The 18,681-nt window shown below is 38.0% G+C and overlaps 2 protein-coding genes across 2 annotated transcripts; both read right to left on the reverse strand.

The window, feature by feature from the left end:
* Window positions 1–65: 65 nt before the first annotated feature.
* On the reverse strand, window positions 66–9,758 carry LOC127359595 (protein phosphatase methylesterase 1-like). The gene is made up of 14 exons (XM_051393525.1): window positions 9,574–9,758; window positions 8,199–8,388; window positions 8,030–8,087; window positions 7,578–7,629; window positions 7,295–7,449; window positions 7,121–7,211; window positions 5,750–5,815; window positions 5,496–5,640; window positions 4,670–4,787; window positions 4,499–4,543; window positions 2,802–2,866; window positions 2,108–2,175; window positions 1,956–1,986; window positions 66–1,102 (listed from the first exon to the last, which is right to left on the reverse strand). Exons 1-13 carry the CDS (start codon window positions 9,600–9,602, stop codon window positions 1,965–1,967), a joined length of 1,104 nt encoding a protein of 367 aa, XP_051249485.1. The 5' UTR covers window positions 9,603–9,758; the 3' UTR covers window positions 66–1,102; window positions 1,956–1,964.
* Window positions 9,759–12,180: 2,422 nt separating this feature from the next.
* LOC127359592 (toll-like receptor 13) lies at window positions 12,181–18,662 on the reverse strand. Its single transcript, XM_051393519.1, has 5 exons — window positions 18,593–18,662; window positions 18,346–18,427; window positions 14,955–17,496; window positions 12,639–12,756; window positions 12,181–12,561 (listed from the first exon to the last, which is right to left on the reverse strand). Exons 3-5 carry the CDS (start codon window positions 17,434–17,436, stop codon window positions 12,318–12,320), a joined length of 2,844 nt encoding a protein of 947 aa, XP_051249479.1. The 5' UTR covers window positions 17,437–17,496; window positions 18,346–18,427; window positions 18,593–18,662; the 3' UTR covers window positions 12,181–12,317.
* Between the last annotated feature and the right edge of the window lie 19 nt (window positions 18,663–18,681).

Here is an 18,681-nt window from a genome sequence, read left to right on the forward strand (position 1 = left end):
CTAAAGCAAACATAAACCTATAATATCACTAATGATAAAATAAAGACACAAAAAGGACACGCAGATAAATAACGGTGAACTTTATGAACACATTTGTCTAATGACACTGCGGGAAAGGCGCTAACGCTACACAACGTATGTAAACAATGGGTACATCCAAGAATGTCTTTATTGAACACAGACAAACAGAGAAATTCATCCAAAATTCATCTTTATCATCTATTGAGAAGTAAGAAGTAAGCTGGAGGAAGCAGCAGTCAACAAACTGGTGCGGTTCTGGCTAGCTCATCAACGTATATAAAGATGGACGACATGGCAGCTCTCCAAAAAAAACTCACAATACACGTCAAATAAATGTTTCCCAAAAGATGGTTTCTGGCATTTTAGGTAGTTTTTATCGCACGGATGTTTGTTCAGGTGTTGATTTTTTTATAAGTTTGGTTTTAATTAGTTATTTGAAGTTATAAAACGGGGATTTCACTTCGATAGCGCGGCTCCATCCCGCGATACTGCGCAGACTCTGGCTCCGAATTAAAGATTAAAGATATTTTGGCTTAATTCTTGTTGGTAGGAGGAAGTGTAGACCACCCTGAATGTGTTGATGAGCTAGCTGTTAGCTAATAATAGGAAAAGTCTGAGAAGTTGGTTTATTAAGTTAAAAATTGTGGCTGATATTTTTAACCTACTGTCATAGATTTCTGTAAATCTCAAAATTATTTTAATTATTTAAATAATTTTAACTTAGTTTCCTAAACTATTGACATACAGTCATAGTTTTTGGCTTTATTTATTGTGTAATTATGACTCAGAATCTCATAATTTTGCCATACAATAAATATTTTTTAAAGAAATTGACTCCAATATAAAGTGTTTCCATCACCAAATGCAAAGACAGGAAGTCAAAACACAATAATGTTTGGAGGTAAATGCCTTAATAATGGAGCAGAAACAATAAAACAGCTGCTTCAGTCTGAGGTTGAAACTATAAAAGCAACTTCTGATGAAGGATGAAGATGGAAAATAAAAATGGAGGTCTGTGCTGGTCTTCAGGAACTTGTGGAAGCAAAGCAGTTCGCTCTGAATCTGGAGCTCGTTTACTCGTCTGAAAGACAAGTTATCAGTGTTTCTCATTTAATTTAGTGGTGAAAGTAAATTCAATGTGACTGCTGTACTTTCTACTTTAAACATGAAAAAATACAAATAAAACACATGAAGAACCTTTAAAGTTAAAATGTAAAATGTAGTAAAATACCCAACAGTACACTCTAAAACCAGATAAGTTCATTTAACTCAAAAATATTGTTGAAACTGATTACATCAAGATTTTTAAGTATAAAACACTACATTTCGTAAGTTAAATGAACATTTTTGATTAAGCAGATTTTTTGTCATTTTAAGTGAGAATGACTAAATTATACAGTAAAAACAAAATACCAAGTAAAAAGTAATTAATCAGGAATGTTTCACTTAAAATTACTAAAAACCTAAAAATTGAGTTTCTGTTACTTAATAATTTAGATGTGATCAGTTTCAACAACTCTTTAGTTAATCTTGTTTTACGGTGTATAAAACGTTTGAGCTTTAACGATAAGTCGAGTAATTAATTAGTTGATTAATCAACTATTATTATACATTTCAGGGTTTCAGCTTTTTCTCGTCTTTAATGACAGTAAACTGAATAATTTAGAGCTTCAGGCTGCCGGTCGCACATTTAAAGGCGTCGCTGAGCTTTATAATAATTCACTATAACATATAATTAATTAATTAATTAATCAAGAACGCAGATTAAGTGATAATAATCATTGCAGCCTGATATAAACAGTTTAAAACATTAATGCAGAGTAATAATCTAGTCATTGTAAATTATGCTGTTCACACTCACAGGGTTCATTTATCTGCTTTAAGTACTTTCACTTTTCATACTTTAATAACATTTTCCTGATAATAAATCTTACCTGTAGACCTCATCGTGTGAACGAGTTGGAGCTGAGGAGACAACAGACAACATTTTTAATCAGTTTCAGGTATATTTCCTTTTAAAAATGCAGAAAAGGTCTAAAGAAGCAAACCGTTGTGGCTCCTTTTGTCAGTTATTTAAATATTTTACCTCCTGGTTTCTCTTCTGGCTTCAGAGAACTTGTGTCTCAGCAGGAAAGCGGCCACAGCTTCAGCCACCTTTAGACACACACAGACACAAAACAGTGGTCTTACTATTTATTAAAACTGAATATATTTAAATACTGCAAGGTGTAACTGCTCACTGTGTGTAATTTAACACACTAAAAGTATTTGTTGTTGATACTTTATATTTTAATGATAACTTTTGTAACAACCTTTGAATGAGGTAGTGCTTCCCTGACTTAATTATGGAAACCCATTTTTGCCAATGTGATTAAAAAAAATATCCTGTAAGTCATTAAAATGAGAAACCTTTTCAAAATAATGAATTGATATCTCAAATTAATGTCTTCCTTATAGTGACTGGATTCCTTTTTTGTTTCATCACATTGGCACTGATGGGCTTCCGTACTTTATAACCACATTAGTGGATGTCAGTGTCAGTTTGGTCCAGACTTAAATTCACTTGTAGTTTTGAGTCGAATATCTCAACATTTATTGCAGGAATTAAAATAAAATTTGGTCCAAACATTCATGGGTTTACTTTTTATTTAATTTAAATTGTGTATTGATAATGTGAACCTGAAAATTAACTGTTAACTAATGTTATCAGATACATGTGTATATATAATATATATATTATATATATAACTACTTCAGTGCAGTTTGAACAGTTTTCTTACTTTGTCTGGTCTGTCTTCTTGCACTGCGTGGCCACAGGGGGGCAGCACCTGCATCATGAATTTACCTGGAGACAAACAGCAAGACAGGTACACACTCTGAGCTGCCTGTCTGTCTCTCTCACACACATATCTTTGATGCTATTTTACCACACACACACATTCACACACACACACACACACACACACACACACACACACACCACACACACACACACACACAATTCTGGGCTGTCACTTCCAGCGTGGTTGTTGACTGACAGGACCATCTGTCTCTGGAGAGGAACTGCTGCCTCGAGGTGTGTGTATCTTTGTGTGTGTGTGTGTGTGTGTGTGTGTGTGTGTCTCTGAAGACATCCTTCACCTTTTCCCTCACAGTTAGTGTAGAAAACACAGCGTGAAAAGAATGTCAACAATTCCCCAAAATCACAGCGATTCTCTACCATCATTTTTGTTTCTCCGACACTACATTTCCCATCAGCCCTTGTTAACCTCCACTTTCTGTCTCCCTCCTCTTTGTAGAGGGTCAACATGTCAGAGGTGACACAGCAGGTTTATTCTCAATAATAAGATTATCCTTTTTACCTCCGCTCACTATCTTACCATCACATTTAGTTGTTAACTAATCACTGATGTATGAGCTCTACGATCATTAACCCGACTATGCAGCAGGTTGATATTTAAAATTTTAAGTGTTTTTATTAAAACGTTTGTTGTATTTTGATAGTGCTGTTTGTTTTTTTAAATAAATCTATTTATATATAAATACATATATATTTTAGAGCCTTACCACCAGTAGTACCATACTTTAAGAAACAGTGCTCTGGACGAACAGTGCTCTAGAAGAACAGTGCTCCCTGGTAGTGCTGCCAAAAAGTGAACAAACTAATAGTTTGGACTGATGGTTCAACTCATACTGGATCTTCACTGGTGATATTGTTGCACTCTGAGTGGCTTTTATATCAAACTAACTGCCAGTGGTAAAAAAGGTATCAATACTGAGTCAAACTCGTACAGCTGCTGATACCAGCTCTTATACATGCTCGCTGTACACCAGTGAAGGGCCAGCAGTTACTTTCAGTGTAATGAATCAATAAGGTTGGTCAGAAACTTGTTTACTGAATCGTTCAGCACTCGACCAGAGCTCCGAGGATTTATTTGGATAAAGACAGTTTGCATCTCAAGCACTAACCTATTGCTATCAAGAGCTACGCTACTGAACGCCGAGACAACATAACACAAACTGTACATTCTCTACAGTGCAGTTAAAGTGAATTTCTTTCCAATCCCAATTTACAACCAATCCCCTACACCAGGAATCAGCAACCTTTACTATCAAAAGAGACGTTTTAAGCCAGCAGCGTCCATGCAGTATTAAATACTTTCCCTCAGGGACCGGTAGCCACCGCTGTTGAGGTTTGGTAAAATATATAAGAAAATACGCCAGGTCAGGACGTAACGTATGACGCAATGTTTTAGTTGATGAGATGTTAATGTTTAATTCAGCGTGTAATGGCTGTACAATGGTTGTAGGATTCCTTTGGATCTAAAGACCTGCGAAGATTTGACAAATTAACTGGGTGATGTATCAAAAAGCTGTTTTTACATACGACAACAACAACGTTTTGTGCAACTACTTATTGAACCAAAACTGAAGGATTACCATGGCTACCACTGCATGTGTTGAATCAGCGTCTCACCTTGCATCTGGCCGATAGTCAGATCTCTGTCCAGCCGGTTGATTCCTGGAAACAGAAGCAGCGTCAGGTGACAGTGTGAAATTATTTACTATTATTTATTTACAGTATCAGGAACCATTTTACACCAGGGGTTTACCGTATTAGGACTTACAAATGTTTTTAAAGACCTACCGGACAACAGCAGGAGTTTGGGCAGGTTGCAAGCCAGGAAGAGGTTAGATGTTCCTCTAAACCAGCCGTCCCAATACTTTTCTGACTTCGACAGGTCTATACGCCACTTGTACACACTCTGGCAGGTATACACACAGATACACAGCGTGGTTGGTTAATAATCTTTGTTAATTTACAAGTAATAGCAGGAAGACATTAAGACATTCATGCTGGAATTAAAAGAGTTAAATTGAGTTATACTGGATACCTGTGTTAGGGGGGGGGGGGGAAAAAAAGGGAAAAACAAAAAAAAAAAAAAATTTTTAAAAAATTTTAAAAAATAAATTTTTTTTTTTTTTTGGTTTTTTTTTGGGTTTTGTTTTTAATAAAAAAAAAAAAAAAAAAAAAAAAATTAATAAAATTTTTTTTTTGTTTTTTTTTTTTTTTTTTATTTAAAAATAAAAAAAAAAAAAAAAAAAAAAAAAAATAAATGTTTAGAAATTAATTTACTTGAAATGAATGTAACCAATGATGTCCTTGCGTTATTACACGTTTCTGTATGGGTTTTTGTGTGTGAGATTAAAAAAGAAAGAGTGGCGCCATAATGAATGTAAGTCAATGGATTGGTGTCACAACACATTCATTATGACATTTCGATAAAATAAGTGTTTTGGTAATGAATGTAATACATCACTGAAAGCATGAAACACACATTATAACACAAAAGATTGACGTTAATGGGTTAATGATAAAGGTGAAAGTAGGATACTTGGTAATGAGTGCAAGTCAATTAAATATTACTTAATAAAATATTACCATAAGTGTTTCTGTGCGGTCGTTTTCATACCTGGCCTTCGTTGAGGCTCACCTCTGAGGCAGCGTTTTCTTTGTCGTTGACGTAGCTCTGATCGTAGAACTCTTCGTTACGCTCAACGACAACGTCGGTCACTGGGGTGGCCTGCTCCACAGTGTCGGCCTCCTCCACCTCACACCTAATTTAATGTTTAACACAACATAGTTTACTCAGGTAGACGTAGAACAAAACAATTATCTGTGATTTACTTCCAAACTGGAAGACAGGATGATCAATATCCAACCTACCTTTTGATCTGACCAACCATCGAGACTCTGGCAGATTCCAGGTTCCGGATTTGCCCACTCTTGACACTGAACGAAGAACAAGGAGTCTTCAGTTAATTCAACGTTATTCAATGCTGACTTCTTTGTGAGTGCAGCCAGTGTTTTAAGGTGCTGGTTGTGATTAAGATAGAGGTCAAGAAGTTTCTGAATCAAACTATAGAATAAGTCTGAGACAGATTTGTTGGGTACAAGTTGACAATGATACATTTTGTTATATTTTTCCCCCATTCTGTAAATTATCTTGTGGCAGCCTCTGACGTACTGGTTTCAAACTGACCCCATTTACACTTTGTCACTTCCTGCCTCTAGGACATATCAAATAGGGGCAGATTGAAATCTGATTGCTCAAACAACCCTCGGCTGGTGAGATTCTAGCTAGAAGTTGAAAAGGTGTAATCTCTCTGAGCTTTACTCCTTCAAAGTATAATTATTTCTGGCAGTCTGTGGTGGGAATAACAACACACAAAGTCTGTCCTGTGATAACAGCAGCTAAAGATACTAAAATTAGCTGTTGTTCTACCAGTTGACTGAGACAGATAGAAAAGCATCTATTTGATTTATGAGATCCCTGATCAGTTTGACCATTGAATGATCTGTATAGGTGACGTAGCAGCTTTAGTAAGAGCTTGTGAAGCAATAAAACTCGTAGCTCGCTTGCTATGACTTAATTGTTGTACCTAAACGGCTAAATTTAAAGTTATTCTTCTTGACTCTTTGGCTGTTAGCAGTCAGGTGTTTTACCACCATCCTCTGGACTTGAGTAGTGCCGACCCTGATTTGCACGTAGTCAAGAAAACAAGGACGGATTGCGATCAGATTTGTAAACTGTAAATGAAAGTGCATCAGATTTCATCTGTATTTTGTTGGGACACTTGAAATAAGTGTAAATTGGGCCTTAAGGTGTAGTCATGTCACATAATCATCAATCAACTGATTATCTGGAGGAGGTGTTTTGTATTTTTTACTGTCAAATATTTAGTCTTGAAAAGGTTTTTATCACTGTTGTGAATAAATGAGGACTCTGGTTTCCGTCTTCATTGAAAGAAATTATGTCTTGCATGAGTTTGGGGCAGAAACCAACAATATAAAGGAATGAACGGATTAAAAGTCCACCAGTTTGCACGACAAACACAAAAACAGGAGGACAATGGCTGAAAGCAACCGAGATCTTCAGCCCGCTCCTCTGAAACAAAGGTAGTAAGAATAATGAATCCACAAGTGATCTGGACATTCTGGAGAAACTGATGAAACAACTCTTGTTAAAGAGGAATCTTGGAAGAACAAACAAACAAAGCGGAATAGTAAGCGTTTTAGACTACAAGGAATGCTCACCTCCACTCTATTGCGTGGTCCATGGACTTGAAGGACTTGGGTCTTCCCTTCAGGAAGTTCTGTATGATGTGGAGCGCCTCCATCGCACTGCCTGCAGGAAGGAAAGAAGACGAGTTAAGTATTTGTGAACGAAAGAAGTGTATGCCTCTACCACTCACGCTCTTACACCCTTACCTTCCACCACGTCTATTGCCACCAGGCCCACGGTGGTCGGTAGCAGCATGTTGCTGGCTGTATGCACTGCGATCGCCCCACCGACGCCGTGGCCAATCAGGATGAGAGGGGGAGGAGTCTCACCATAGCAGGATCGAATCACATTGGCTACATCGCTGAGGAGGGTGGTGGAGCAGGATTTGTAGCATCATTAGTCGTAGTAGAACAGTAATCTTTCTGTTGCTTGTTAATTTGAGGTAAAAGGATTACTGAAAGCTTGAAGTTTGTGAGTTTGAACTGTTACCTGGACATAGTTTGAGTTGAGAAGTCATCTGATTGGCGAACCAGAGTCCCACCTTAACAGAGAACAAATTCTCACAATAATGCAACTAAAAGTGGTCCTCACTGATAGAGAAACAGCTAAAAATAAGCATAAAAACTAGACACTGAAAGATAAAACTGTATTTAATGTTATTTACAGAAATTTGATTTACAGAAAACAACTGAATTAAAGTTCCTCCAAGAAGTTGCAATGGTAACAATCACGTAAGTTCAGCCAGTTCCTGTGAATTCTTGCAATTATGTCCAATAACTGCAACTTTTACCCAAATTTGACCAATCACTGTAAAGATTTACATGAACAGATTTCAACAACAACAAAAAAAACCACTGATTCCAGCTCAACAGCCCAACTCATGTGGATAAACGTTATACTCGAGAGATGACAGAAAGCTTTTATTCTTTATATTGCCTCACCGTGACCCCTGAGGTCCATGGCGAGTACTCTACAGTTCACTCTGCTGGCGATGGCTGTCTGGAACACAGAAAAACACCACGACAATCCGCTGATATTCAGGATGTAGACGCCATCAATCCGTTGACCAGTCAGTCATTCAATCAACCAGCTGACTGTACAGATACTCACGGTGAAGACGGCCCAGGACAGTGCGGAGTGGCCTCCCCCGTGCAGCAGAACCAGCAGCGGTCCATCGCTTCCGGCTTTATAAATCCTGAACACGTCCCTGCTGTCGGCCGGCCCCACGTTCACGTCCTCCATCTGGTCGAAATACTCCCGCCAGGACACCGGCGAGTAGTCAGGTTTACCGCTGACCTCACTGGTCGACATGTAGACACACAGAAAAACGCACACTTTATACTACCCACACAAACTATATCGTTTGTAAGTAGTGGAGCTGCTAAGGAATCATTGAAGCTAAAACGCGTCTATGGGTAGTATAAATGTATGAGTAACTGAATGAGGAACTGAATGAGGAACTGCTAGCAGATGTTGCATTGTGTATGGCAAGTAGATCCCCAATGGTGTGTGCTAATCAACAGGAAGCAAGCAAAACTTTGAAGAAATGCATAGTGACCGCCCTCTATTGGTTGAAACCGGCTATTGCAATTGAATTTTGTCCACTGGAGCTTTGAGAGTCACTAGAAGCACATTCACGGCTGTTTGTAAAAGTTTCTGTGAAATACTTGTGTTGTAAGGTTAGCTAAGCTAGCAGCTCAGAGCTAACCAGCAATGAGTAGCTGCTGTCAGACTCTCACAGAGACCGCCCTCTACTGGTTGAAACCCAGCTATTGCAGTTTAATTTAGCTGTTGGCTGATTTGAAGGCACCCTGCTTATATAAGACCGTCTCGACTCTGCAGACGGTGGCCTAGTGACACTGGAGAGTTAGCCTCTTTCAGCTGCTAGCTTAGCTAACGTTACTAAAGTACCACACAGAAACTTTTACTAAAGGCTATGACTGTGCTTCCAGTGACTCTCAAAGCTCCAGCGGACTCTGCAGCAGAGTAGGGCGGGTCATGGCTTCACCGTAGTAGGATAGGTAGCTAGCAGAATTTATGAGTTTAGTTACACTTGAAATAGCATTTGTTCTAGAAACAGGAGCACATTTGGTAAAGTTACAGCTTCTAGACATTTTTACGACAAGCAAGTAGCTCAAAATGACTCCGGCGACGGCAATATGTGTTTTGAATCAAAGTGCTAAGCTAACTGTGTTTGTTTTGTTTGGAAGAAGTCAATTGAATTTGTTTTTGGTTCCTTTTGAGAAAGAAAAACTCACAAAATTAAACTAAGCATTGACACCTTGTCCTACAAAAAACCTGAAAAAACGTTTCCAATTAAGACAAGGTAGATAAATGGAAGCAGTTTTAAGCCTTTAATTGGAAACTTGAACATTAATTCACCTTTTATTTAAGCCATTAGTCAGTAACTTAAATCCTGTGTTTGTATGTGAGTGCACAGATTCTGTCAATAATGGTGTGAACATCAGATAAAAAGGTGACTTACTGCTCTGTATCGAAGTTCTCCTCCCACATGCTGCGTCTCTGCAGGAAGACGTCCAAATAACAGCTGCTTATCTTCAATCTGCTGCGTATATATTTATATATATTTATATATCTGTGTGTGTGTGTGTCAGCAGGTTATCCCTTAATAAGCACAACACAGCATAAAGAGTTGCTCCTCTTCCTGTCTGCCGACGTCCATCGACTAAATAACAACTGCTGGTGTTAAGTGCAAACACACTATAGGACAATACCTAGTCAGCTGTTGTTGTCAGGTAGCATCGCTGCCGCAGCGTCCGATTGGCTGAGGCAAACAAATGGAGTCAAGAGTCAAAACTTTTTCTTTCTTAAATGTGTCTGTGTCTATAGAGGCTTCGGTTACGTCATTAATCAGCCTCAGTTAGTGACATGTCGGCAGAGCTTTTTCTGGTAGTTGATGGTGCGTCATGTCGATAACGGCCAATAAAGACACAGAAATCAAACTGGAAAAACAATTTAAAAACAGCACAAAATTATTCTCTAATTCATTATGATGAGAAACTCTCAAAATAATGACTAACCTTGAGATACCACTTTTTCATTATAATGACTTACAGAAGGTCCCCCCCCCCATATTGGCAGAAATGGGCTTCCATACTTGTTGCTGTGATTCATTCTCTGGCTTTTATCTTTGATTATTATGGATACATTATGTCTCCATCATTAATGTTATTATTTACACCTGTGCTTTTTGTGCTGTAGCAAACTATAAAACAAAATACTAGTTAATTGAAACATGATTGAAACTAGCCAAAAAAAAAATAATTAAATAAAGTGTTAAGTGTTAGATGTTCCAGTAAAACCACAAACATCCATTCATTTTACATAATCAATTCTCAAAATACGCTTTTATATTAAAATAATTCACTTCTTGACATGTTTTCTACTTATAGAAATATCTCAGCATTTAATTATTACGCTCTGAGCTGCAGCTGGAAGTGTTGACATTTTTTACACGTAAACTCAAAAAATGACCTCTTCTTCATCTATGAATATATTTATGCTTCTTATTGTTTTATTTGGTTGTTTTTATGCCTGTTTTCTTAAATCATATTTACATTTCAGTATAGCTTTTATTAAACACTATTATTACACATCTACTTGTCGGCTGTATTTTATTGTAATTTTTATTACTGTATTGTATTTTTAAATCTCCTCAAAATTCATCCAAATCTCTTGTTTTACACAAACTTCCTGCAGTTTCTGAGTTCACTGTTTGGGTTCATTGTACAGTTTTTAATATAATAATAAATATCCATAAAATATGTAACTAAGTCAGTTTAATAAATGATAGAAAAGGGTTCCAGAAAGTTTATTTTATTATTCCGGCTTTTACACAAAAGAGGAAAAGTTTCAGGTTTTAACCATTACAACACCACGTTTGTTTTATAATGTGTATATTTAACGAGAGAAAGTCACACACACACACACACACACACACACACACACACACACACACACACACACACACACACACACACACCCTCAGGTGGCAGTGACAGACAGTTATAGTATCCAGGTAACCAGCAGTGTGCTGTTGTGAATAAATGAGACTAAATGTCATTCAGAAAAAAACAGACCTCTGTGTTACAGTTCAGTACATAATGAGAGTGTGTGTGTGACAATAAACACTTAACAATAAAATAATGTATTTATTGATTTATATGTAAATCAGTTGGCAGAAGAATAAAAATATCTTCAGTTTCTACATAAAAAAATACAATTTCTGTTTTAGGCAAGAATAAAGCATTAAACCAGCGTTAGTAATTTTTTTATATAAACACACAAAACTGATTTTTTAACAGTAAAAATCGATTTTTTAAGTATTTTGTGTTTCTAGTGTGGTCAAGCTTCAAAGCTGTTGGATACTACATTTCCCACAATGCAAAGTCTTTCCAGGGGTGTTAAGAGTACTACAGGGAGCTTTTAATACCACCAAAGAGAAGATTAGATATTTCTATATAGTTATTTTAAATGTCGGCCACTAGGTTGGATTCCCCTTGAAATCAATTAAACAAGGCGGTGGAAACAATACCGCCTCTCTCCACAGGGGGTGCCAGAATCAACACAAAATGGAAGTTATTGCTTTAAGTACAAATACAAGAGTGTAAAAATAATCCACTATAAAAGTGAATTCATCCATGAATCCATCATATAACAACAAAATGTACTTAAAGTATTAAAAGTTAAAGCGAAAGTTAAATGTGAATTATACATTATAATACATTTATTATTGTTTTATATTTTATATATTTCTGGTGCTTTTTGTCCTGTGTGAGCGAATTTGTTATTTATTAGTTCTCTATTATATGCAAAATTTAGTTTAGCTCATTATAAACTATTTAAATAATTAATCTATTTATTTTAAGCGGAAATTTGGATTCAGAACCAAAACTGCAGGTTCAGGCTTGCACACCATTTTTTTTTCAAGCTCTAAGGCTTGTAAGAAAACTTGAAAAATATACACAGTAGACCTTTATCTCAGCATTTGGTTCACTTCTGTGAAGAAAAGTAAATTGTCAAATAGAACAATGACCAAACGTCAGAGTCAGAAAAACATTGAATTAAAAAAAAGAAGCTCATTAAGTCTGTATGATTGTTAAAATGAATACAGTCCCCTAAACAAGAAATAAGCTGCTCAAAATATATACCCGAATCATTTGTTTTACACAAACTTGTTACTGAGTTCACTGTACAGTTGAACCTTCACTAAATGAAGCTTGGGTTTTCACTCAGGAGGTGTGTGCGCTCAGTGGGACTTTCAGTGGTGTTCAGAGCTCGCCGTACATTCTGCCAGAAGACTCCGGTGTGCTGACCGGCTTGTGGCCAGCTCAGATAGGTGCGCCTCTTCACCAGACTCCTCATGTTGTGGTACGGAGACAGCTGCCGGGCCGAGATCTCCTCCAGAAACAGCAGGATCAACACGTCCTTCTGCTCGTCGAACAGACGGAAGCTGCAGACACCGACACACCAGATTTAAGCTCCAGTCAGTTTGTGAACGAGTGAGATAACGGCATTAAGTGTACAAACCTGGCCATCTGAATCTCTCTGGAGCACCACTCGCTCTGCAGGTAGTGCCGGCTGATCACGCAGATGGTCTTCCTGCTGCCATAGATGGCGTCCGTAATGTTGTCTACGATGGGTTTACCTGTGAAAATAACAGCCTCTTTTAGACAATGATTTAAACAATGGTGGATAAACACTAAAATGTGTTTGTGAACAGATTTGAGAAGATAAATAGTCAACACAGTAACAGAATCTGGATTCATATCTGATCAGCACTGCCTAGTTTGACAGTTTGATCTGAGTTTGGTGCGTTGAGCTGGACAGACTCACTGAGAATGAGCTGTCAATCACAAGGTAGCCCCGCCCTAAAGCATACCCTGCTTTATGGTCTGTTTTACTCTAAATGGGACCATCATTTACTAAATGAACATCATGCTGTATGGAAGAAGACTGAAACTAGAGACTGAGACCATAAACTCATCAGGAAACTGTTTACTGAGCTCATAAATCAACTGAGAAGTCGGCTCATTTCTCAATGGACATCTTTCCTGCAGCCCATGTAGCTGCCCCCTGCTGGCCATTAGAAATAATGCAGGTTTAAGACACTTGAACGTTGGCTTCACAACCATCTGATTTTTTTGGGTTCATATCCTCTGAAGAAGCCCAGTCTTTTGTAACACAAATAGATGCAGCATGAGTTTTTTTGTAGACATCTGCCACACTGCAAAGTTATTCGATGAAACAAAGTGTGAACTGAGCACCCGCTTTCTGTCAGTAACACTGTGAAGTTCAGATTGGTCCTAAAGAGGATGTGAAAACTGATGCACGCCTCCTCGCTTGCTGCTGTTATTTTTATTCGACTGCAACATTTCTCTTCATCTGACCTTCATCAGATATACGGGCAGCATCACAACACTTTGCATATACACACACAGGAGCTGCATTTATCATCCAATCAGAGGACTATAGAGAGTAGTTTGAATTTAATTAAAGCTCATGTTCGCTTATTCTTTGTTTTAATTTTGCAGATGTAAGCGAGGCCGCGTGGGTATGTGTTAATGATGTGGTCAATAGGAAACTCTTTGGCTAAAGGGGATGTGAAACTCTTGTGAATGCAGCTTCTTTAAAAAGAGACATCACAGAGAAGAAGAAGACTGGCTTGTAGATTAGACAGTGAGATAGGAAACAGAGACAAAAAGAACAAAATGATGGTCATGACAAATTCAGAAAGAGTTTAAAGTAGGGGCGTCACAATGCTAGAATACCTTTATAAGTCCACAGTTCTCAGTAACACAAGTCGATACCACACTTCCTTCAGAGTTCATCATTCAGAAAGTCTATCTTTGGGAACAAAATCCAGTTTCACTTCAATAACTGCTTCTCCCTGGGCAGACAAAGGACTGCCCAGGGAGAAGAAGAAGACAGAAACAGAGGGGCTGTCAGCCGAGCTGCTGCTAATGTTAGCTCAGCTTGTTTCTCTGATAACTTAAGATCCAGACGTCCGATGACTAAAATCCTTCATCCGGTTCAAATCTAGAGTTAAAAAGCATCAAGATCTAAACAGGGGATGGTAAAAATGTGGCTTCAGACTGGATAAACAGTCAATGTATGACAGCTTCTGGCAGACAACCACAACGCTGACGCAGGCACAAAGGGGATATGACGCCATCGACAGGCGACCGGTGAAACGCAGCGTTACCTGAATAAAATGACAGATTTCTCTGAGTTTTAACATTGTTGGAAACATTTGTAACTACACAACTCAACTATATATAGAACATACACCTATCAGCCATAACATTATGACCACCTGGGCACCCTGCATCAATGAGCCTTGACCCTGTCTCCGGTTCTTTTCCTTCCTTGAACCACTTTTGATAGGTACTGACCTCTGCAGACCGGGAACACCCCACAAGAGCTGCAGTTTTGGAGATGCTTTGACCCAGTTGTCCATCACAATGTGGCCCTTGTCAAATCACTCAGATCCTCACGCTGCCCATTTCTCCTGCTTCTAAGACATCAACTTTGAGGAGAAAATGTTCACTTGCTGCCTGATATATCCCCCCACTGACAGGAGCACTGATAATCAGATAATCAGTGTCATTCACTTCACCTGTAAGTGCTCATAGTAAGTTTTGTGTTCATAGACATTTTATTGTGGAAATGTTACATATTTTAGCTTTAACAGCAAACTAACTAGCTAACTACTACTATTTTCCCGATACCCGCGGTACTGTAGAAAAATGGGTACCGTTGGGTTTTCAGACTTTTGGCATCGACATAATACTGAAGTATTGGTATTGTGCCATCCCTAGTTAAAAGACAAACAGATGTTTATACCTGGTTCGAAGTTTCTGTGGTGCAGACAGAGTCTCCAGCCTTGCTCCCCCTCCAGCACTGGAAGCATTTCTCTGTAGACCCAGGCCTCATCGTTAACATTGTAGGAGACAAAAGCATCGTAGAGGTGAGGAGTGCCCTTCCTTCGCCTCTTCTTATCGTAGAGGAAAGCCAAGAAGAGGTAGTAGGCATAAACTAGGTGCCACCTCAGGAAGTGGTACATGAAGGATGCAAGCAGGATAAGCAAGATCAGACAAGTGCTGGAAATGAAGCAGAGGAAGCTAGAGTCTATCCAGCAGGAGTGGATGTCAAAGTCCAGGAAGTTTTCTCCTTGTAGGCTCACAGGAAAGGCACAAGTATACTGGTGGCCATTAACAACCTGTGTCTGGTTGTTGCTCTGCACCCATTGGTTAAAGCCAGAATTAGAGCATTCGCATGTTAAAGGGTTGCCACTTAGGTCCAGATATGTCAAGGCATGGAGAGATTGGAAGACTGTCTCGTTGATGACCGACAACATATTCTCTGTGAGTTTTAGCCAGCTGAGCGCCGGCAGGTTGGCGCCAGCCAGGAAATCCAAAGATCTTAATTTATTGTTGGAGAGATCGAGTGCCCGCAGGTTTGGGATTGGCCAAAACAGTTCAGGGCTTAAATCTGACAGATCACTGTGGATTACCTGAAGACCCTTGAGTTGAGGAGTGTATTTAAATGTGTCCGGGTGCAATGACCTCGTGAAGAATTTCTCAGTCATTAAGTACTCTAAAGATTTCAGTCCCTTGAGCAGATCTGGTGAAATATCAGTATGATAGTTGTCGTAAACTTTGAGTACAAGCTTCCTCAAGTTAGGTAAATTTGAGAAAGGTGGTTCATCATTTTGTTGAGAACTCTTCTGGTTCCAGTTAAACGTAAAATGTAGAGTCAGATTTGCTAATTTTGGTAGTCCTCTGAAAATCTCTTCTCTATAATTATTAAGCGAAAGACTAAGAGTTTGGAGATTATCAAGTCCTTCTAAAGCCCCGTCATATAAATTGTAATATGCATCTGATTCTAAATCCAAAACACAGAGGGAAGACAGATTCATAAAGTCTCCTTGCATGAACTTTAAGTGAACATTATTGTGCAAATTCAAAGATTCTAGTTTCCGCAAATTAACCTTGAAGGTGTTGTCCAAAGTAAAAACAGCGTTTCCTGCAATATTAAGGATTTTCAAATTCTTCAGGTTTTGAAAAGCACATTCTTTAAGTTTTGAAATTTTATTATTTTCCAGATTAAGTTCTGTTAATCTTGTCAAATCCAAGAAGTCGTGACAGTCAACTTCACTGATTAAATTGAAGCTCAGATCCAAGATTTCCAATGTGGAGAGTCCACGGACTGCAAGTGGCAGTTTAGACAGTTCGTTTCTCTGCAATTCCAGACTCCTGAGCTTTGTCATTGATCTGAGTGAATGCTCAGACAGCTCAGACAATCTATTAATAGTTAAAGCGAGCTCAGTAAGCTGAGAACAAGACCATAGTAGGTTATCGTCTATGGCAACAATACTGCTACTCATTACCTCAAGACTTCTTAGAGAAGGGATTCGGCAGGCGATGTCTATGAGACCTTCATCTATCCACGTCTTCATAGAGTACAGCAAAAGTTTTTGTAATGAGTCAACTCTCTCCAGTACCGCTCTGTACGCCTCAAAGCTAATATAAGTTCCACCAAAGAACAAAGTAGTTAAGCTCCTTAGAAAGGTCTTGTTTGCTATATCCCACTCGATGTCGCTGCTACACTTGGTAAAGGATAGATCTTGCAAATGAGGAAAGACGTCTTTTGTAATGCTGAACTTTCTCAGTGGGTTCATATCAAGCTGCAGAGATTTGAGGTTTGAGACATTAAAAAGCATGTCATCGGACTGAAAGGAGGTGAGCTTGTTATACCCAAGGAACAAATCAGTTAAAGTTGGTATTTTTAAGATCGCAACAATGTCTGCAATTTGATGTAACTGGTTAGCGCACAGATTTACTGATCGTATGCTGTGCAAGGACTGGAAGGCCTTGGGGGAGATACTTGAGATACGGTTGGAATACAAAGCTAGTGTCTTTAATTTGGACAGTCCTTGAAACATGTTGTCTGTCAGGTTTGTGAGTTGATTGTCATTTATTAGAAAGTATCTTAACTCTACCAAGTCGACAAAAGCTCCATCATCAATGTGTGAAATCGAATTGTATTGAACTTGTAAGGAGATGAGCTTTGGTAAACATCTTAACTCTGTTCTGGTGATCTTTGAAAGGTGATTTGAGCTGAGATCTAGTGATACCGCATTTCTGGGAATGTCATCTGGAATAGTAGTGAGGTCTCGCTGTTGGCATGTAACCTGCTGATTATTTACATTTTCAGAGAAGAGAATGGTGCAGTTTTTCAGTGAAAAGGCCAGTACAGAATGAGGATGAAACAGGAACGACAGAAGTGAAGCAAGGAACAGAGGCCAACTTCCTGCAGCTCGCATGTTGAACTTTTGTTCACTTTCTTCAGTAACTCAGAGGTGGAGAATATTTTCACTGCACATCTGAGGAGGACGAAAAAAGATAATAAGAAACAAAACATTTCTCGGAATTTAGCGATGGCTCTAAAGTTTTGGTTGGTCAGAGATGAGGTTGATATTTGTTGTTTTGAGTGAAATATCTCAACACTATTTAGTCACAAAATACTTGTTTTGTGACTAAATACCTCGCAAAACCAATGACATTCTCTTTAGCTTCAGCTGCACTTTGTATTAAGCACTAATTTGCTAATTTTATCATACTAACATGCCAAGATGCTCAACATGGTGGTAAACAACATGCTACATAACATAAACAACAGAATGTTAGCATTGTCATTGTGACGTTAGCATTTGGCTTGAAGCTTCATGCCTCCAACAACAAGCTGCTTACTAACAGTGTCGTTAATAGAAAATCAATCCATTGTTTTCATCTTTGCCCAGAAGTTGCTAATTTTTGCAACATATGTACCTCATGTGAATAATTCCATATACTACTTAATACTTCTGCTTCACTGCATTTTGAAAGGAAATTTGGTAATTTTTTGCTTAAATCTGTGAACTAGTTTTTTACCACTTCATTGATTATTATTTTACATAAAATATTTTAAGTGATAATAGTTTCTAAATACACTGCATTGCTACATAATACTGTAAATAAATAAATAAATAAATAAATACACACTATTACAGCATTCATGTGGGACCATTTTCTAGCATAATGAGTATTCTAAGTTAATTTTACTGGTATGGTAACACTTCTACTTTAACTTCTCCATTTAATTGAGTATTTTTACCTTGCTTTATTTCATCTTTTACCTAAATAAATGATCTGAATACTCTTATAAACTTATTTTACTGAAGACCTTTACGTACCTTTAGGTCACATATGGAGCAATACTCTCCAATCCTCAAGTTCAGAAGCAAACTCTTTTCTTGTTGGTGGATGAAATCAGTCCTGACAGCAGGGAGGGAATAAGAAGAGAGTTACATTTGTGAGTGACATGGAAAGTTATTTTAACGTGACAATCTGAAAGTCATAATAATAATTGCACCGTCAGTATTTTTCAAAGTAAACATTTTGAATTTTGAATTATGTTTGATTACATACAGACGAACTTACCAACGTTTCTTCAGCCAAGTGTTATCAGTTTGAGACAGGCAGCATCTGATTCTCGCTAACATCAGTTCACACTTGTTGAGAAGTGAAAA

Source organism: Dicentrarchus labrax, unplaced genomic scaffold, assembly GCF_905237075.1.
Source record: "Dicentrarchus labrax unplaced genomic scaffold, dlabrax2021, whole genome shotgun sequence".
NCBI classification, from domain to species: Eukaryota; Metazoa; Chordata; class Actinopteri; family Moronidae; genus Dicentrarchus; species Dicentrarchus labrax.